The following is a 22102-nucleotide window of genomic DNA, read 5'->3' as shown; positions in this document are numbered from 1 at the left end:
AGAGAGGAATTATAGACTCATTCGACAAATAAAGAAATAAGCTCAGAGACTAAGCAATTTGCTTAAGGAGGCATATCTATCAGTGGCAAAATTCGGTTTTGAGCCAAAGTAGATTCTAGCCTTCAAGGTCCGTCCATGTTGTAGCAAATGGCAAGATTTCCTTCTCTTTTTACGGCCGAATAATATTCCATTGTATTTATATACCACGTCTTCTTTATCCATTCATCCATTGATGGACACATACATCATTTCCATGTCTTGGCTACTGTAAATAATGTCACAATGATCAGGAGGGTGAATCTTTTCAAGTTAGCATTTTCATTTTCTTTGGGTAAATACCCAGGAGAGGAACTGCTGGATCACATGGTAGTTCTATTTTTAGCTTTTTGAGGAAACTCCATAGTGTTTTCCATAGTGGCTACAGCAATTCACATGCCCACCAATAGTGCACAGGATTCCCTTTTTCCCACATCGTTGCCAACACTTGTTATCTCTTGTCTTTTTGAGAACAGCCATTTGAACAGGTGTGAGGTGATATCTTGTTGCTCTTTTGATTTGCATTTCCTTGATGATGAGTGATGTCGAGCACCTTTTCATATGCCCGTTGGCCATCTGTAGGTCTTGGAAAAATGTCTATTCAGATCTTCAGCCTAGTTTTTAAATGGATTATTTGTTTTCGTATTGCGTTATATGAATTCTTTGTATATTTTGCAGATTAATCCCTTATTGGATGTGTGATTTCCACAGGTTGTCTTTTCATTTTGTTGATGGCTTCCTTTGCTGTGCAGAAGCTTTTTAGTTTGGCGTAGTCCCACTTGTTTTTTTTTTTGCTGTTTTTTTTTTTTGTTTTGTTTTGTTTTGTTTTTTGTTTTTTTTGGTGTCAGATTCAAAAAATCATGGCCAGGACTGAAGTCAAGGATCTTCCTACCTATGTTTTCTCCCAGTTTTATGGGATAAGGTCTTACATTCATGTCTTTAATCCATTTTGAGTTAATTTTTGTGTAAGGTGTGAGATAGTGGTCTAATTTCATTCCTTTGAATGTGGCTGTCCAGTTTTCCCAACACCATTTATTGAAGAGACTGTCTTCCTCCCCGCTGCATATTCTTGGCTCCTTTATAATAAATTAATTGACTATATATGTGTGGCTTTTTCTGTCCTCTCTATTCTGTCCATTGATGTATATGTCTGTTTTTATGCCAGGACCATACAGTTTTGATTACTATAGCTTTGTAGGATAGTTTGAAATCAGGAAGGGTGATGCCTCTCACTTTATTCTTTTTTTTTCAAGATGACTTTGGCTATTTGGGGTCTGATGTCATTCCATTCCATATAAATTTTAGGATTGTCCTCATTCTGTGAAGAATGCTATTGGAATTTTGATAGGGATTGCATTGAATCTGTAGTTTGCTTTGGGTATTTTAACAATATTAATTATTCCAATCCATGAGCATGGAATATGTTTCCATTTATTGGTGTCTTCTACAATTTCTTTCATCATTGTCTTATAAAAATTTAGCCAAAGAGTTGAGTGTCTAGGTCTTGCAGCTCTTGGTTAAATTTATTCCTAGGAGGGGTGCCTGGGTGGCTCAGTTGTTTGAGCATCCGACTTCAGCTCAGGTCATGATCTCGCAGTTCGTGAGTTTAAGCCCTGTGTTGGGCTCTGTGCTGACAGCTCGGAGCCTGGAGCCTGCTTCGGAATCCGTGACTGCCTGACTCTCTGCCCCTCCCCGACTCATGCTCGGTCTCTGTGTCTCAAAAAATAAATAAATGTTAAAAATTTTTAAAAAAAATTTATTCCTAGGTATTTTGTTCTTTTTGATGCAATTTTAAATGAGATTTTCTTAATTTCTCTGCCTGATAGTTCATTATTAGTATATAGAAACATAACTGATTTTTATATATTCATTTTGTCTCCTGCCACATTACTGACTTTGTTCATTAGTTCTAACAGGTTTTTTTTTTTGGGTGGAGTCTTTAGGGTTTTCCAAATATAATATCATGTCAACTGCAAATAGTGAACATTTTGCTTCTTCCTTTCTGATTTGTATGCCTTTTATTTCTTTTTCTTGCCTAATTGCTCTGGATAGCACTTCCAATTCTATGTGGAACAAAACTAAAAGTGGGCATCTTTGTCTCTCATCTTTGTTCTTGATCTTAGGGGAAAGGCTTTCAGCTTCTCAGATTTCAGTATGATGCTAACCATGGACTTGTCATATATGGCCTTTATTATGTTGAAGTATGTTCCTTCTCCACTTTGTTGAGAGTTTTTTTTTTTAAATAATAAATTAATGTTGGATTTTGTCAAATGCTTTTCTGCATCTAGTGAGATCATCATATGGTTTTTATCCTTCATTTTGTTAATGTGTATCACACTGATTAATTTGCAGATATCAAATCATCCTTGTATCCCTGGGATAAATCCACTCGATCATAGTATATGGTCCTTTTTAAATGTATTGTTGAATTTGGTTTGGTAATATTTCCTTGAGGATTTTTGTATCTATGTTCATCAAGGATAATGACCTATAATTTTCTTTTCTCGTGGTATCTTTGTCTGGTTTTGGTACTAGTAATGTTGGCCTCATAAAATGGGTTTAGAAACATTCTTTTCTCTTGCATTTTTTCAGAAGAGTTTGAGGAGGTTAGATATTATTCTTTAAATGTTTGGTAGAATTTACCAGTGAAGCCATCTGGTCTTGGACTTCTGTTGAGAGTTTTTTTTTCTTACTGATTCACTCTCCTTACTAGTAGTCAGTCTAATCAAATTTTCCTTTTTTTTTTTTTTTTTATTTGAGAGAGAGAGAGAGGAGGAGGAGAGGTGCAAAGGGAGAGAGAGAGAATCCCAAATAGGTCCCATGCTCAGCGCAGAGTGAGACACAGGGCCTGATAACACCACCCTGGGATCATGACCTGAGCTGGACTTAAACAGATACTCAACCGACTGAGCCACCCAGGTGCCCCTGATTTTCCATTTTCTTCATGATTCAGTCTTGGTAGGCTGTATGTTTCTAAGAGTTTACCCATTTCTTACAGGTTGTCTAACTTGTTGGCATATAATTGCTTATAGTAGTTCTTATGATCCTATGTATTCCTTTGGTATCAGTTGTAACTCCTCTTTCATTTCCAATTTTATTTGAGTCCTCTCTCTTTTTTCCTATTGAATCTAGCAAAAATTTTGTCTATTTTGTTTACCTTTTCAAAAACCAACTCTTCGTTTCTACTGTCTTTTTAGTCTCTATTTCCACTCTGATCTTTGTTATTTCCTTCCATTTACTAACTCTGGGCCTTCCTCTTTTTCTAGTTCTACGAAGTGTAAAGTTAAGTTGTTTATTTGAGATTTTTCTTCCTTCTTGAGGTAGAGGATTTCCTTCCTTTTTATGGCTGAGTAATACTCCATTCTATACTTATATATACCACATTTTCTTTATCATTCACTCATTAATGGGCACTTAGTCTCCCTCCACGCCTTGGCTATTATAAATAATGCTGTCATGAACATGGGGGTGCATATATCTTTTTGGGTTAGTGTTTCATGAAACTCTTCTAGTAATGGTGACCCCAGATCCTATGGCATTTTTATTTTTCCTACTAGGCATTTTCTTCCCTCTTGCCTTATATGATGTTGTCATGTTTTAGTGTAACTCATTTATTGGACTTTGTAGAGTGGAGTAGAAATTTTATTCAATCCCATGATTATCCCTTTAAATAAATGCTAAAACTATTATAATAAAATATTTATATTCACCTATAGTTTGGATCCAGGATCTTCACATGAAACACATACATTCCAGAATGGTCTACGGGCCAAACTAAATGGTTATAGTTAGACTTGTTGATAATCTCATACGGTTGATTCAAGTCTCCCGGTTTTCCAATAGCATAAGAAAAACAGTGTTTATAGTTCTGAACAGGAAATAAAGACAAAAACCTTAGGGTCGTTTTCTAGGGGAAGAGGTGTTGCAGATTATAGGAGAGAGGAGAAAGTATGTGATAGCTAGAGGGGAGAAGGGAATGATCTGGAGAAATACACTTATGTTTGTTGGGCAGTATTAAGGGATGGTTTTAATCATGAAATTAAAGTGAAACCAGTCAGCATGGGTATGTTTTCCTCCAACCACCAGTCAGATGTCAAGGTGGACAGTTGGATTTAATGAGGGTTGTGATTTAGCCACACAAGTCTGAAGAAGTGTGAGGAAGGAGGGAATTCAGGGTACATATCAACAGAGTGATAGAATTATTGACCATGGAATTTAAGCTGAATAAAGAGCAAGAGAACCTGGGGGTGGGGTGAGGGTGGTGGGGTCACTGGATTGAAGGCCATCTTGAGGTTGAAGGATTGTCCAAAGGATTGTCACAGTCAAGGTTCTAGGGTTATGTTGCTGGAAGGGTTGGGAGTGGTGGATGGAAAGTGGAATGCTTAGAGCTGGGAATATAGAGGATAATACACATTTTTTGTATATATATCTCTGTATTGACATGCACAGATTCTGATATAGAAGTAAAGAAACATTCCTGTTGTAGGACTTACATTTTACAGGCTCAGGTACTGTATAGGTCCCTTTTATTCATGAGATATGATTTGATTTTCCATATAACATAAATTAACTTCAATTCAAGAAAGTTCGATTGAAAAAATGGAAAATATTATAGTATGGGACTGATAGTTGGCATTCAGAAGTGGTCTTTTCGTTGTACAAAAATTGAAACTTCAGGTGTTCTTTAGAAAGACTTACTCTCAATGCTTCAACGTGTTTGTCAGGTATTTAATAAATCTGCAAACACAGGTTTCAGCAGAAAAAAGTTGAAATTGTTGGTAACACAAGAACAATGGAAGATCAAACAGGAATAAGATGAAGCACTTTTGAAATCATAATACTAATGCAATAGAAAAATTGGATGTGAGTTGCAGAAACAAATTTAAATCCAGAATGTTTCCATCAAGCTTTTGTTAATGCTGAAATGCCAATTTAGTTATTACAAATAAAGTTTTCTGGGTAATAATTTCCTTACCTCAGGTCCCCAGACTTCTTCTAATGGGAGGTGCTTGTTAAGCTCAATCATTGACTTCCATGTCTGGGCTTCATTTAAACAACCACTCTGTCAAATAATTGTACATATAGGAAGTTAAGAGACAAACAAATGAGTAAAGGAAAAAGAGAGAGAGAGAGAAACCAAGAAATCTACTTTTAACTGTGGAGAACACAATGATGGTCACCAGAATGGAGGTGGGTGGGGGAGATGGATGAAACAGGTCATGGGAATGAAGGAGTGTTCTTGTGATGACCAGGAGGGAACTGTTGAGTCACTATATTGTGCACCTGAAGCGAATATAACGCCGTAGGTCGGCTCTATTGGAATTAAAATAAAAAACCTAATAAAAAATTGCGCACACACGTATGTTTTGTATATATACACATGTTTTGTATATAAATTCATTCCTAATATTTAATATATTTAATGTCATTGAAAAATGTATATTTATTTATTTTTTCATTCCTTAAACATTTGCTGATATAAAGGGGAACAACTGACAGTTGTATATTGACCTTGTAGAAAAGGGAAACTCACTTATTTTAAGTGTTTCACATGAAAAGTAATGTTATCGGTGAATATGACCATCTTATTTCTTCCTTTCGAATTCTCATGCTTTTAATTAATTTGCATTGTATCATTTGCCTTGTTACAGAGATCGGAAACAATGTTGTATAGAAGTGGTGATGACTGACACCCTCATTTCACTCCTGGCTCCAGAAAGAAGGCTTTCAAATTTTCACCACTAAGTAAGAAGTTTCTATAATTTTTTTTTTGTAGTTACATTTTATTAAGTTAAAGAAGTTACCATATACTTATAATTTTCTATGATTTATTTTGGTGCTATTCTTTATTTTTTTGAAGTAGGCTCCACTCCCAATGTGGAGCTTAAACTCATGACCCTGAGAATTCCAAGGTGTATTTTTAAAATAATGTTACATATGAATAATTTTTTAACCTAATGGCTTTTCAACTATTATAATAATCCATGCTTATTCTTCTTTATTCTGTTAATATAGTGGCTCTCTTTGATTTTCAAATGATATTCCAACTCTTCATTTATAAAATAAACAAAACTTGTCGGGATGCGTGATTTAAAAAAAATTTTTTTTTAATGTTTTTATTTTTGAGAGAGAGAGAGAAAGAGAGAGAGAGCGCGAGCATGAGCGGGAGAGGGGCAGAGAGAGAGGAAGACACAGAATCCAAAGTAGTCTCCAGGCTCTGAGCTGTCAGCACAGAGCCCAACACGGGGCTCAAACTCACAAACTGTGAGATCATGACCTGAGCTGAAATCGGATGCTTAACCGACTGAGCCACCCAGGCGTACCTTTTTCTTTCTTTCTTCCTAAAAAAAAAAAAAATTTTTTTTGGAAGGGGGGGGATGTATGATTTTTAAATATATTGCCGAGTTTGATTTGCCAGTGTTTTGGTTAGGTGCCTTGTATCTGTGGTCATGGGTGAGATTGGCTCATTAATTTCCTTTTCTTTTAAGGTCCTCGGCGGGTCGTCCTGCATTCATAAAATGAGTTGGGAAGTGCTCTTCTCACTTGAATACTCTGGAGTTTTTAGAAAGCTGAAGGGAAAAATTCCTTAAATATTTGGTCGACTTCATCAGGAAAGCCATCTGGGATTATAGATGTCTGTTTATTGCTTAGAATCTAAGAAACTTTGGTAAATTGTGTTTTTCAAGGCGTTTGTCTATTTTATCCAATTCTTCATTGTCAAATTTGTTAATATAAATTTGTTTATAGTAACCTCTATCATTTGGGCTTAAAGTGGTGATATTCTAATTTTGTCTCTCTCTCTCTCTCTCTCTCTTTTTTTTTTTTTTCATTTTTCAACTGGAAAACTTTTATAAAGAGATGTTTCCCCTTATCTACTATTTGGTTACCCATTGGGATGGCTCATTTGCAGAAGGTAGTAGAAATATTTGTGTCCTTGTCTTTATTTGCCAGTATTTAAAACAAGGAGTTGGTTTTCTATCATTCTCCAAAGGTATCTTTTTGAAAAAACCATTTTAACTCATAGGTTTAATGCATTTAATGGGTCTTGGCAATATTGCGGTAATTACCCTTAATGAAGCTCTGATCGTCCCTTCTCCAGCCAGTAGGAACCTCTTTCATGTTCACTTCTGATTACTTTTGACATGACCCTAGGAGTCTTTGATACTTCCTTGCTAACGGGCATGTCAAACTCTCCCAAACCCATCATGTACATTTCCTCCTCCAGGCTTGGAATCAGCTATTTAAGAATTTCCAGTTCTTTTTAGTGGGAGATAATATTTCAAGACAACCACCTGGGTACTGAGGATACTTCTACCGATTGGTTATGCTTCTAGGGATTTTACTGGACAGCCTAGGAAAAATTTCTCTCTCTATGAACAATACATTTCTATCCAGATCACATGAGTTTCTAATACCTCACGAGTTTACATGGAGTCCTATTCAAATTCAGGATTTTTTGTCTAACTTCTTCTATTTTACATACGTGTCTCCTTGCTTTTATACCAAAACACTTGATGAAGAATGATAGTGTTAGAATATCTCACATTACATACCTCACAACATCAGAATAACTAATACAAATATTGCCACCGCTATTGTGATTACTGAAAACAGTTATATTTTCCCTCTGACATATGATCTTAACATTCTCCTAGCATATTTTATAACTGTATTATACCTATATTGTCAGAAAATACATCCATTATATACTATTCTCTTTCCCTTTTAACCCTCGCTTGGCTTCAGCTTTATAAGTAACTCTATATTATGCTTTCCTCTAGTTCTTATGTTGCTACCTCTTTAGTATTAATTGTCATTGTTTGAAGGTTATTATTTAATAAGTTACTCAGGAAGGACTCATGGGAACAATATCATCTGATTTTTTTACATGTTAATAGCAGTTTGTGCCTTTTCTAGAGTCATTGGTTTTGCTGAATATAAAATCCTTGGCTCAGTATTTATTTTCATTTAGTATCTTAAATATTTTACTCCATTTTTTCCTGGCATAAAGCATTGCTATAAAAATGTTAATTTTATTTTATTTTCCTTATATGTAAATTGCTTGCTTTTTTGCCTACATGGTCACTTGGGTTGGCTGTTCTGATATATATATCTTAGATATAGATATATATATATGTATATATATTTTAGTGTTTGTTTATTTTTGAGAGAGAGAGAGAGAGAGAAAGAGAGGCAGAGAGAGAGTGGGACACAGAATCTGAAGCAGGCTCCAGGCTCTGAGCTGTCAGCACAGAGCCCGGTGTAGGGCTAGAACCCATGAACTGCGAGATCACGAACCAAGTCAAAGTCGGATGCCCAACTGACCGAGTCACCCAGGCGCCCCTGTTCTGATATTCTTGAGTATATGCTATGCTCTTTCCATATGAAGCTTCAAGTCTTTTTTCTTGGCCAAGGGTGGGAGAGATGTTTTCTTGAATGATTAGCATTGGTTTTGTTCCTTTGTTCTGGTTTTCTTTTTCACGGATTTCTTTTGGGTCTTTGCTTATCTTCAGTATTTGTCACTTTGTCTGAAATCCTTTTTATCCCATTGTTCATTTCTTTTTACGTTAAAATTTTTCCCCTGTTAATTTCACCTGTGTCTTTTAAAGCATTACCTGTTGTTTACTTTCATTTTTAAAGGCTATTTTCATTGCATATGAAATTTTAGATTTGGAATTTATTTTCTTTCAGCAATTTAAAGATATTTTTACTCAAAGTTTTCTGGTTTGCATTATCTCTATAGAGAAATCAACTTGAAGACTTATAGCTACTCTTTTTTTTTTTTTTTTTTTTTTTTTGCTTTGGCTGCTTTTGAGGTTCTCTTTGTTTTTGATTTCAGAAATTTACCATAGTGTTTCAGGATACAGATTACTTTTTTCTGTGCCTCGATGTCTTTTGCAAGTTTGGGAAAATTTTGCTTCTGCCCAACTCTCTCTCTTCTCTCTTTTTAGGATTCCACTCCTTAGATGTAGACAGTGAGTCTCCATTATGTTCTTGTCTATATTTTCAATCAGCTTATCTCCCTGTGCATAATTCTGGGCATTTCCTTCTGACGCCTCTTCCAGTTGACTCTGTTTTCAGTCATCACTCCTAATAGTCAAATTCTTCATTCCAGTTTGTGCAGTTTTGATTTTTTTTTTTTCCAGAAGTGATCGGCAGCTCAGAGGCATGGATAAGGCAGAATGATTGATGTTTAAAGTTGCCATGTGGGGCATTGGAACAACCCGGGGAGGCGACTTGCAGGTATTGGCAAGATGGAGGCTGGAGGACTAAACCATGGAGCTCAAGTTAGGCAGGAAAAGAGGAAATATGGGGGTGGCAGAGAGGGAGAGAGCAGAGGGCTCAATATGGTGGATGTCTAGACTGAGAGAGGAAAAGTAAGAGGCAGAGGAGCAGTGGGGATAACAACCACAGGGCTAGAAAATTGGGGGTTGAGGTCAGAGACCGGAGTGTTTGCATTTAAAGGTTTTTTTTAAAATATGAAATTTATTGTCAAATTGGTTTCCATACCACACCCAGTGCTCATCCCAACAGGTGCCCTCCTCAATACCCATCACCGACCCTCCTTTCCCTCCCACCCCCCATCAACCCTCAGTTTGTTCTAGGTTTTTAAGAGTCTCTTATGGTTTGGCTTCCTCCTTCTCTAACTTTTTTTCTTCCTTCCCCTCCCCCATGGTCTTCTGTTACGTTTCTCAGGATCCACGTAAGCGTGAAAACATATGGTATCTGTATTTCTCTGTATGACTTATTTCACGTAGCATAACACTCTCCAGTTCCATCCACGTTGCTACAAAAAGCCATATTTCATTCTTTCTCATTGCTACATAGTATTCCATTGTGTATATAAACCACAATTTCTTTATCCATTCATCAGTTGATGGACATTTAGGCTCTTTCCATAATTTGGCTATTGTTGAGAGTGCTGCTATAAACATTGGGGTACAAGTGCCCCTATGCATCAGTACTCCTGTATCACTTGGGTAAATTGCTAGCAGTGCTATTGCTGGGTCATAGGGTAGGTCTATTTTTAATTTTCTGAGGAACCTCCATACTGTTTTCCAGAGTGGCTGTACCAATTTGCATTCCCACCAACAGTGCAAGAGGGTTCCCGTTTCTCCACATCCTCGCCAGCATCTATAGTCTCCTGGTTTGTTCATTTTAGCCACTCTGACTGGCGTGAGGTGGTATCTGAGTGTGGTTTTGATTTGTGTTTCCCTGATGAGGAGTGACGTTGAGCATGTTTTCATGTGCTGGTTGGCCATCTGGATGTCTTCTTCAGAGAAGTGTCTATTCATGTTTTCTGCCCATTTTTTCACTGGGTTATTTGTTTTCAGGCGTGGAGTTTGGTGAGCTCTTTATAGATTTTGGATACTAGCCCTTTGTCCGATATGTCATTTGCAAATATCTTTTCTCATTCCATTGGTTGCCTTTTAGTTTTGTTGATTGTTTCCTTTGCTGTGCAGAAGATTTTTATCTTCATGAGGTCCCAATGGTTCATTTTTGCTTTTAATTCCCTTGCCTTTGGGGATGTGTCGAGTAAGAAATTGCTGTGGCTGAGGTCAGAGAGGTTGTTTTCCTGCTTTCTTCTTTAGGGTTTTGATGGTTTCCTGTCTCACATTCAGGTCCTTTATCCATTTTGAGTTTATTTTTGTGAATGGTGTAAGAAAGTGGTCTAGTTTCATCCTTCTGCATGTTGCTGTCCAGTTCTCCCAGCACCATTGGTTAAAGAGACTGTATTTTTTCCATTGGATATTTCCTGCTTTGTCAAAGATTAGTTGGCCATATGTTTGTGGGTCTAGTTCTGGGGTTTCTATTCTATTCCCTTGGTCTATGTGTCTGTTTTTGTGCCAATACCATGCTGTCCTGATGATGACAGCTTTGTAGTAGAGGCTAAAGTCTGGGATTATGATGCCTCCTGCTTTGGTCTTCTTCAAAATTACTTTGGCTATTCGGGGCCTTTTGTGGTTCCATACAAATTTTAGGATTGCTTGTTCTAGCTTCGAGAAGAATGCTGGTACAATTTTGATTGGGATTGCATTGAATGTGTAGATAGCTTTGGGTAGTATTGACATTTTAACAATATTTATTCTTCCAATCCATGAGCATGGAATGTTTTCCCATTTCTGTGTATCTTCTTCAATTTTCTTCATAAGCTTTCTATAGTTTTCAGCGTACAGATCTTTTATATCTTTGGTTAGGTTTATTCCTAGGTATTTTATGCTTCTTGGTGCAATTGTGCATGGGATCAGTTTCTTTATTTGTCTTTCTGTTGCTTCATTGTTAGTGTATAAGAATGCAACTGATTTCTGTACATTGATTTTGTATCCTGCAACTTTGCTGAATTCATGTATCAGTTCTAGCAGACTTCTGGTGGAGTCTATTGGATTTTCCATGTATGATATCATGTCATCTGCAAAAAGTGAAAGCTTAACTTCATCTTTGCCAGTTTTGATGGCTTTGATTTCCTTTTGTTGTCTGATTGCTGATGCTAGCACTTCCAACACTATGTGAAACAACAGCGATGAGAGTGGACATCCCTGTCGTGTTCCTGATCTCAGGGGGAAAGATCTCAGTTTTTCCCCATTGAGAATGATATTAGCTGTGGGCTTTTCATAAATGGCTTTTATGATGTTTAAGTATGTTTTTTGTATCCCGACTTTCTCGAGGGTTTTTATTAAGAAAGGATGCTGAATTTTGTCAAATGCTTTTTCTGCATCGATTGACAGGATCATATGGTTCTTATTTTTTCTTTTATTAATGTGATGTATCACATTGATTGATTTGCAAATGTTGAGTCAGCCCTGCATCCCAGGAATGAATCCCACTTGATCATGGTGAATAATTCTTTTTATATGCTGTTGAATTCGATTTGCTAGTATCTTATTGAGAATTTTTGCATCCATATTCATCAGGGATATTGGCCTGTAGTTCTCTTTTCTTGCTAGGTCTCTGTCTGGTTTAGGAATCAAAGTAATGCTGGCTTCATAGAATGAGTCTGGAAGTTTTCCTTCCTTTTCTATTTTTTGGAACAGCTTGAGAAGGATAGGTATTATCTCTGCTTTAAATGTCTGGTAGAATTCCCCAGGGAAGCCATCTGGTCCTGGACTCTTACTTGTTGGGAGATTTTTGATAACTGATTCAATTTCTTCACTGGTTATTCAAGCTTTCTATTTCTTCCTGTTTGAGTTTTGGAAGTGTGTGGGTGTTTAGGAATTTGTCCATTTCTTTCAGGTTGTCCAGTTTGTTGGCATATAATTTTTCATAGTATTCCCTGATAATTGCTTGTATTTTGAGGGATTGGTTGTAATAATTCCATTTTCATTCATGATTTTATCTATTTGGGTCATCTCCCTTTTCTTTTTGAGAAGCCTGGCTAGAGGTTTATCAATTTTGTTTATTTTTTCAAAAAAACAACTCTTGGTTTCATTGATCTGTTCTACAGTTTTTTTTTTTAGATTCTATATTGTTTATTTCTGCTCTGATCTTTATTATTTCTCTTCTTCTGCTGGGTTTGGGTATCTTTGCTGTTCTGTTTCTATTTCCTTTAGGTGTGCTGTTATATTTTGTATTTGGGATTTTTCTTGTTTCTTGAGATAGGCCTGGATTGCAAGGTATTTTCCTCTCAGGACTGTCTTCGCTGCATCCCAAAGCTTTTGGATTGTTGTCTTTTCATTTTCATTTGTTTCCATATATTTTCAAATTTCTTCTCTAACTGCCTGGTTGACACATTCATGCTTTAGTAGGGTGTTCTCTAACCTCCATGCTTTTGGAGGTTTTCCAGACTTTTTCCTGTGGTTGATTTCAAGCTTCATAGCATTGTGGTCTGAAATATGCATGGTATGATTTCAATTCTTGTATACTTATGAAGGGCTGTTTTGTGACCCAGTATGTGATCTATCTTGGAGAATGTTCCATGTGCACTCGAGAAGAAAGTATATTCTGTTGCTTTGGGATGCAGAGTTCTAAATATACCTGTCAAGTCCATCTGATCCAATGTATCATTCAGGGCCCTTGTTTCTTTATTGATTCTGTGTCTAGATGATCTATTCATTGTTGTAAGTGGAGTGTTAAAGTCCCCTGCAATTACCACATTCTTATCAATAAAGTTGCTTATGTTTGTGATTGTTTTATATATTCGGGGGCTCCCGTATTCAGCGCATAGACATTTATAATTGTTAGCTCTTTCTGATGGATAGGCCTTGTAATTATTATATAATTCCCTTCTTCATCTCTTGTTACAGCCTTTAATTTAAAGTCTAGTTTGTCTGATCTAAGTCTGGCTACTCCAGCTTTCTTTTGAGTTCCAGTAGCATGATAGATAGTTCTCCATCCCCTCACTTTCAATCTGAAGGTGTCCTCAGGTCTAAAATGAGTCTCTTGTAGACAGCAAATAGATGGGTCTTGTGTTTTTTATCCATTCTGATACCCTATGTCTTTTGGTTGGAGCATTTAGTCCATTTACATTCAGTGTTATTATAGAAAGATATGGGTTTAGAGTCATTGTGATGTCTGTAGGTTTCATGCTTATAGTGATGTCTCTGGTACTTTGTCGTCCTTGCAACATTTCACTTACAGGATCCCCTTAGGATCTCTTGTAGGGCTGGTTTAGTGATGATGAATTCCTTCAGTTTTTGTTTGTTTGGGAAGACCTTTATCTGTCCTTCTATTCTGAATGACAGACTTGCTGGATAAAGGATTCTCGGCTGTATATTTTTTCTGTTCATCACATTGAAGATTTCCTGCCATTCTTTGCTGGCCTGCCAAGTTTCGGTAGATAGGTCTGTCAATAGTCTTATCAGTCTCCCTTTATATGTTAGAGCATGTTTATCCCTAGCTGCCTTCAGAATTTTCTCTCTATCCTTGTATTTTGCCAGTTTCACTATGATATGTCATGCAGAAGATCGATTCAAGTTACGTCTGAAGGGAGTTCTCTGTGCCTCTTGGATTTCAATGCCTTTTTCCTTCCCCAGATCAGGGAAGTTCTCAGCTATGATTTCTTCAAGTACACCTTCAGCCCCTTTCTCTCTCTCTTCCTCTTCTGGAATTCCTATTATATGGATATTGTTCTGTTTGGTTGCAGCACTTAGTTCTCTAATTCTCCCCTCATACTCCTGGATTTTTGTCTCTCTTTTTCTCAGCTTCCTCTTTTTCCATAATTTTATCTTCTAATTCACCTATTCTGTCCTCTGCCTCTTCAATCCGAGCTGCGGTCGCCTCCATTTTATTTTGCACCTCATTTATAGCATTTTTTAGCTCCTCGTGACTATTTCTCAGTCTCTTGATCTCTGTAGCAATAGATTCTCTGCTGTCATCTCTACTTTTTTCAAGCCCAGCAATTAATTTTTCAACTCTTATTGTAAATTCTTGTTAGCTGTCGCTACTTCCTGGAGTTTCTCTTGAGGAGAATTCTTCCGTTTTGTCATTTTGGGTAGTCCCTGGGGTGGCGCCCAACTGCAGGGCACTTCCTCTGTGCTGTCTGGAGTAACTTGTGTTGGTGGGTGGGGCCGCAGTCAGACCCAACATCTGTACCCAGCCCACTGCTGGGGCTACAGTCAGACTGGTGTGTACCTTATCTTCCCGCCTCCCAGGGGCAGGACTCACTGTGGAGTGTTGTGGCCCCTGTCTGGGCTACTTGCACACTGCCAGGCCTGTGGTGCTGCTTCTATGGGATACGGCGTATTAGCCGAGGTGGATCCGCAACATGCACAGGGGCGGGAGGGGCAGGCTCAGCTCGCTTTGCCTTTGGTGGTCCCCTGCGGGAGGGTCCCTGAAGCACCAGGAGGGAGGCAGACCCGTCGGAGGGATGGATCCACAGAAGCACTGTCGTTGGGTGTTTTCACGGTGCAAGCAGTTCGGGAACTGGTTCCCTTTGGGATTTCGGCTGGGGGATGGGAGAGGGAGATGGTGCTGGCCAGTGCCTTTGTTCCCCGCCGAGCTGAGCTCTGCCTTCCAGGGCTCAACACCTCTCCCTCCTGGTGTCCTCTCACCCTCCCGCTCTCTGAGCAGAGCTGTTGACTTTTAACATTCCAGATGTTAAGTCCCACTGGCTGTCAGAACCCATGCAGTCCGGCCCCTCCGCTTTTGCCAGCCAGTCTCAGTGGCTCTGCCTTGCCAGGCGGGCTGCCCCTCTACCGCCCTGGTTTCCTCCCGTCAGTCTGTGCAGCACGCACCGCCTCTCCTCCCTTCCTACCCTCTTCCATGGGCCTCTTGTCTACACTTGGCTCCGGAGACTCCGTTCTGCTAGTCTTCTGGCCGTTTTCTGGGTGATTTAGGCAGGTGTGGGTGGAATCTAAGTGATCAGCAGGATGAGGTGAGCCCAGCGTCCTCCTACGCTGCCATCTTCCAAATCTATCTACTAAGTTTTTCATTTATTATTTATTTTTGAGAAAAAGAGACAGAGTGCAAGCAGGGAAGAGGCAGAGAGAGAAGGAGAATCTCAAGCAGGCTCCACGCTGCCAGCACAGAGCCCAATATGGGGCTTGATCTCATGAAGCTATGAGATCATAACCTGAGCTGAATTTAAGAGTTGGACGTTTAACCGACTGAGCCACCCAGGCGCCCCTGGAGTGTTTGAATGTAAATGTAATTATAACAAGGGGACTGGCATTGGTCAAGGCAGGCTCAGCTGTGCTGCAATAAACCCCAACCCTCAGGGCCTTTACGCATTCAAGTTCAATTCCTGCTCACACACAGTCCGGTGCAGATGCCCCTGGTGAGAGGGTTCCTATGGATGACTCTTCTCAAGCAGTGGAGTGGCTTTTCTGTCTAGTGGCTCTTTGAAGGTTCCCTTCACCGGTCCCTTCTTACCCAGCTTGTATCTATTCCGTCTTTAATTGTTGCTGCAATAGACTGACATGTGGAGGAAGGTCGGACGCATGGAGGTTCATGCGACCCCTTCTTTAGCACTTCAGCCTGCACGTGACACATATCGCTTCTGCTCATTCCCCGGAGGTGAGAACCAGTCATGTGGCCCCACCCAGACGCAAACAGGGCTGGGAAACGTCATCCCCATTTAGAAAGCTTCTCCCCAGCAATAGCCCCATGTGATGGCTGGCCACAGTCAGGAGTCAACTGTGACTGCTTTTAGGCCATGAGGAACACTCACCAAGTTCTGAGCAAATGACAGCAACAGCCAGGGATGGGGTATGTGACACCTGGATGACAGGGGCCTTAAACAAATGACACTTGAATTAGGGTGAGGGGATTATTGATCTGGCCATGATGCTGTGGATTAGGGAGGGCTTTAGTTCCGCAGCTTATCCTGAAGTACTTTGGGGAGAGAGAAAGAGAACCCTTGGTTTGAGAGAAAAACAGGGAAAATTATATTCTCTGAGGAATGTCTACTGAAGAAGGGTCAAGGGGCATTTAACTCCAGGGTATATTAGAAAGGTTTGAGAAGGTGGAGAGGAATGGGGGCCAGGGAATCTGGACCCAGGTATAAGAAGAATGGAATAGTTTAGGGATGAGACTGTGGGGAGAAGGTAGTTGGGAAGGAATCACATTTTGGGTGCTGGACAAGTGTAGGAGGAACATGGTGGGATGGATTTGTTTGGCCACATAATTGAAAGACAGTTTGTTCTTGCGACATTCTGGAGGGGTAGCAGGCGGAACTCATTGTCTCTTGGCTGCTATCTGGGTGGGTTCTCCTTCTTGGAGAATTAAGGTCTCTGACAGATGAGAAAGTTCCTTTGGAAGGAGTCATCCCTGCCTTTGAGCTTGAGATCTCTGGGGAAAAGCAGGAATCAATGCTGGTGACTTCTGGGGAGGCTCCATTGTGATGGGAGGCCCTAAGGGTAGAAGGCCGCATAGGGGAGTGAAGTGTGGTGGCCAGGAGGGGTAAGGTCTTCCTGCCAAGGCCTGCAAAGTGAGAGGGTTGTCACCAAGGAGGCTGAGTATCTCATCTCATCTCATCTCATCTCATCTCATCTCATCTCATCTCACCCTGAGAGAGTGGGTGAGGGCTTGAGTGGGTCAGAGGGACAGGAGGAAGAGAGAATCTCAAGCAGGCACCACACCCAGTGCGGAGCCCATGCAGGGCTCGATCCCATGGCCCTGGGATCATGACCTGGAGCTGAAATTATGAGTTGGACGCTCAACCAACTGAGCCACCCAGGCACCCCTAAGTCTGTGACTATGACCAGGGCTTCTTTCCCTGTGAATGAATTTCAGTATTCACAAAATTTAATACACAGGTCGTGTGTGTTTTCTACCCATGTGTTACAGGTTCTATTTCCCTTAGATAATTTATATACAGATTTAAAACAGGACGACAGGTCTACCTGCGTGTTCAGGTCTGTTTCAACTCAAAGACGCCATACCTTCTTCATGGTATTATTAAAGCTGTAGTCGTTCCTGCCGTGTATTTCCCACACAATGAAATTGACTTCCACATCTTCAACATAGCCATTTTCATTGTATCTGCGTGAGACAACAAGCACAACAATAGTTGAGGGTAGAGGACAGGGGTTAAGAGTGGCAGCTTTCTTGTCTGGTGGGTTTCCGTTTCAGTCCTGTGTTTATCCCTGAACAGCCAGCCTTGCAGCCCCGGGGAGGTGACTTATTTTCTGGAAGCCTCGACATCCTCACTTATCTGTAAAATAACAACTGTACCTACTGTACAGGTTTCCTTCACCTCTCAAAATCAGCCTCATAGTGACAAAGCAGAATGATGTCACCTTTTCAATAGTCAGAGCCCTAAGTGCTCTTCAGTTTGATGTGAACCACATAGTGAGGAGGTGAGGCCCTGCCGTGCTGGCTGGTCACAGGGAAAAAGACTGCAGGGATGAAGGAGGAAGGGCACAGCAAAGGTCCCCTGGTGTCATTGAATCCACATGAATTCTTTGGGTGACTGTTGCATGCCAGCGAATTAAAGCACGGAATCACTAGGAGAGCAGATGTTCTGGATCTTCCGGGAGGACCCGGCTGGAGGACAGGGCTGAGTGTCAGAGGACAGGCAGCAGCAGTGAGACCTCTCATGGGGCCGAGAGATAGAAGTGGTCACCAGCTCCCAGGAGCCACAGTCATGCATGGCCCATGCCCAGAGAGCTCGTGATGACTTCTACCCACAGCAGACCCCAGCAGACAGTTGAGCATGGACAGGTTGCCCACCCCCCAGATGCCAGCACTGGAGACATAAGCCCCATTGAGCTTAGAGTATTCACCCCAAATTCAGTGTGTTTCAAAAGGGATGTTCCTTCAAATTGTTAAGATGATTATTGTTTTTTTGTTTTTTTTTTTTTTGGTACCATATGGAAACAGGGGCTTGAGACCAAAGTTCAGGTTCAGTTACTGGTGAAGTTACTGGTGTGTACCAGACCTTGCTGCCATTTTAAACATGGTCACATCTTCCTTCTCCATCAGTCAGTGACCGTTTTTCTGAATGGGAATGTCCCCCACCCCATCCCCCAGGATGAAAATTTCACTTAGGACTTTGGTTCAGGCGCTTGCTTCTCGGCTCTGACTCTGGGACTCTTGCCCCAGTGTCTGATATTTTCTCTTGCTTCCCCTCTCTGTGTTTATCCGTAAAAGATCAAGGGTCCTTGACAGTGTTTCTCTACCCACTGCCCGCAACTCTGCCTGACTTCACGGGTCGCTCTACCTGGCTCTCCGTATGTCCTACAACCTGACACCGTCCATTCTTAGAAAAACCAGCTGTTGTCCCATTCACAAGCAGGGCAGGGAATTTTTACGTATCAGAAAGTGGTATCTGAAGAAGCTACTTTATTTTCATCTTAATTCATTTTTAGGAACCATGAAGACATGAACTCAGGTGTGATTAGCTAGGGGTTAGAGTAGTGGTGGTCGACTTGTTTCCCAGCACAGGAGGAAGGTCACAGAGAACTCTAAACTCTAAAGTTCCTTCCACAGGAAAATGCACACACGTGTGTGACACATTTAATGTGGTATGCAGTTTTGGAGATTTGGGCCAGGCTTTAGCAAAGCTCTCATTCTAGGAGATTCGGAAGGTGCAGCTTGTTTGCATCTTCTGAAAACCATCACATTCTTGAATTATTAAGGACTAATTGTAAAGCCATACCTTTTATTTGAATTCAGAAAAAAGAGTTTCCTTGAACTGGGAGCAGACGTCGTTTGACACTCACAAAACCAATAAGCTATAGCGTCATCTAGTGGCAATAAGGATAAATTACATGACCCCATATTTCCCGGGTTTATAATGCTCCTTGATGATGTTTTATTGATTTCATCGAGCATATGGGACAAAAATACTTCCCTGTGTAAGCATGGCTTATTTTCATTAATGTTCATTAATAAGATATGATACCAATGAAACCTGAGAAATTCGGAAATGTCTTTACTTGGCAACTAACTTCCCTACAACTTGTAACTTCACTGTGACAGTTCCCCTTTTGGAATTCGGAAGGAGAGACCTCTCCGCGGATCCACTGGATGCATATGTTTTCAGTCCTGCACGGCCACTCAGATAGCCCACGGTATCATGTCTTTTATTTTCTGTTTTGTGGTGCTTTAATAGCTGGGTTAATTATCCCAGGAGAATGAATTGGAAGCAGCATGCTCTATCAAGTGAGTCCTGGTGCCCAGGCACGTAAATAAGTAACCCCAAGACAAACGTGCCGCCACGCGGTCCAAAGTAGGGTTTGCTGCTGTCTGCTCTCCGGCCCCGCCTCCTTCACCCCTCGCAGACTCTCATCTGCCCCTTGACCTCACCAGACTTCCAATCCTGACCCCTCTCTGCTTTCCTCCTCCAGGCAGTTTCCTCCCTGCCCAGCATCCTGGGTTCATTCACTTGTTCTGGCCCTGCCTCCAACATCTCACCCCAGTCTTGGACGTCACACTGCGCCTTCCGCATTCAGGCACATGTCACTCGAGAAATTCAAATATGTGGGATTGAACCCACTTGTGGCGTCAACTCAATTGCGCCTTCGGTGTTGTCTGATCATCTTTCTATGGGTCGCCTTAGCCAGATCGTCTCACATTACCCTCGGTGACCCCTGACACCGTCCTCAAAGCCCCTCCTCAACCCCTCAGGGCGCCCCGTTTACACAGCGTCCTTTCTCTTTCATGAAGTAAATTGAGGCTGTCAGACATGACTTCTCTTCACTCCCACACTCCTATTTCCAAACCAGTCACTTTCTACATTTAATTTTACTCCTTCCGGGGCGCCTGGGTGGCTCAGTCGGTTAAGCGTCCGACTTTGGCTCAGGTCATGATCTCACAGTCCGTGAGTTCGAGCCCCACATCAGGCTCTGTGCTGACACCTTGGGGCCTGGAGCCTGCTTCGGATTCTGTGTCTCCCCCTCTCTGGTCCTTCCCCTCTTGCACTCTGTCTCTATCTCTCTCAAAAATAAATAAACATCAAAAATAAAAATAAAAAAATTTTTTTTACTCCTTCCCCCCAAGTCTCAGAGGATGAATTATTCTTCTTTCAACATTGCCACCTGGGCCTTTGATGCTACTTCCCCAGTTTTCTTCATGGACTTGGCTCCTATAGCTTATTTCATTTTAATTAGAAAATATTTCAAACATGCAGAACACAGAGAATAATGTGAAAGTTGTTATATATCATTCCCATCCAGGTTTTAAACTTTACTTATACATAAATATATCCATAAATCATATATAGTGTTGCTTTGTGGGTTTGCAAATATGCATACATGAGGTTACACTGCAAGTATATTTTGGCAACTTCCTCCCCCCGCCCCCCCCCCCCCCCCCCCGCCCCCGACATTCAATATTAGGTTTTGAGATGAATCCATAGAAGTTTCCAGTCTCTTGATCTCTTTTCCTCATCAGCAGCTCCCTCCCGGCTACTCTTCCTTCCCTACCCAACCCGAGCTTCGTGGCTAACTGTCCGATTCCCTCTTACAACCATCTTAGTCATTCATTTTCACTGCTGAGCAGTATTGCACTGGCTGACCGTACAACGTATACATCCAAATGTTCACTATGTTTTTTTATGTGTATTTTACCACAATTTGAAAAATCTGTACATAAAGACACCATAAGCACACATTTCCACCACGCGTCCTTTGCACTCGGTTTATGGTAAGATACCGCGAGGTAGCAGGAAGAGTAGGAGAATGTGAAGCCAAGTGAAGAAAACGTTTCAATTGGGAGAGAGTGACCAGCTATGCAATTCTTGCCAACGAGGTCAGGTAGGGTGAGTCCTGTGGGCTGAGCACTGGGTGTACCAATATGGAGGCCACCGGTGACACTAGCCAGCAGTGCCAGTGGTGTGGTGCTGGTAGAATCCTCACTGAGAGGGGTTGGGGAAGAGGAGGAGAGTTAGTCATGGTGAGTATGGTAGCTGAAGAGGTAGTGGGGTCAAGGGAGGGTCTTGTTGTGTTTTTGTTTCTGATGACATTAGAACTGCAGGTTTCTTTGATGATACAGTCAAGAGGGAAAAGTCGATGATGCCGGAGAAGGAGGGGGCAGTTTCGGAAGCAGTGTTCTGAATTAGGAAAGCAGGTGGGGATCCAGTTCACAGATGGAGAGAGAGGCCTTACATGTACATATAGTTCACCTATGATGATAGGAAGACAGACAGAGTTCAAGGGGACGGATGTTTGCAGATGAGTAGGTAAGGTGGTAGAAGTTTGTGGAGACCTCTTCTAATTGAGGTCACTGGGACTCATTCGTCTTCCTCATTCTCTCTTTTCTTCTATCAATTATCAATCAATTATTAAGCCCTGTGTATTACAATCCCTCATTTTTCTCATAAATAATTCCTCTTCTTTGTCCTTGCTGCTATTTTAATCACTTGTTTTTTTCCTCCATGGAACTACCATTGGAGGTACCAACTGGAGTACCAATTTTCCTCCATTGGTACTACAAATATAGTTTACTACCTGGTCTCCCTACTTAGACTTGCTTTCCTGAAGGTCATCTTCTACACTTCTCCCAGAGAGAACTAGTTAAGGCACATATTTGATCATGCCACTCTACCATAGAATGGGCAGAAAGTCTTTCACAAGGTAGACTCCACCTAGCTAGTTTCCCGGCCTCTTGGCTTGACACTTACTGCCTCACTTAATACCCCAACAGCATTTTACTGTTGGAACTGTGCATTTTCTTCCTCACCATCATT

At 40.8% G+C, this 22102-nt stretch overlaps 1 protein-coding gene across 4 annotated transcripts in view; it reads right to left on the bottom strand.

Moving 5' to 3' along the window:
* Positions 1-22102, bottom strand: part of CATSPERE (catsper channel auxiliary subunit epsilon) — a 196099-nt gene that overhangs the window by 7701 nt on the left and 166296 nt on the right. For 3 of the 4 annotated variants that reach the window (XM_053909407.1, XM_053909406.1, XM_019422611.2), the window contains 3 exons: positions 17355-17454; positions 5012-5098; positions 3747-3904 (listed from right to left, as the gene is read on the bottom strand). In XM_053909407.1, coding sequence (XP_053765382.1) covers positions 3747-3904; positions 5012-5098; positions 17355-17454 — 345 coding nt within the window. Of the gene's footprint in view, positions 1-3746; positions 3905-4529; positions 4774-5011; positions 5099-17354; positions 17455-22102 lie in introns of those variants that run through there. The other variant, XR_008424703.1, reaches the window with a different exon arrangement.

Source organism: Panthera pardus, unplaced genomic scaffold (genome assembly GCF_024362965.1).
Source record: "Panthera pardus isolate Hobbes unplaced genomic scaffold, ASM2436296v1 HiC_scaffold_21, whole genome shotgun sequence".
Classification (NCBI taxonomy): domain Eukaryota; kingdom Metazoa; phylum Chordata; class Mammalia; order Carnivora; family Felidae; genus Panthera; species Panthera pardus.
Note: the sequence above shows the minus strand (reverse complement) of the source record. Positions and strands in the feature narration are given on the sequence as shown.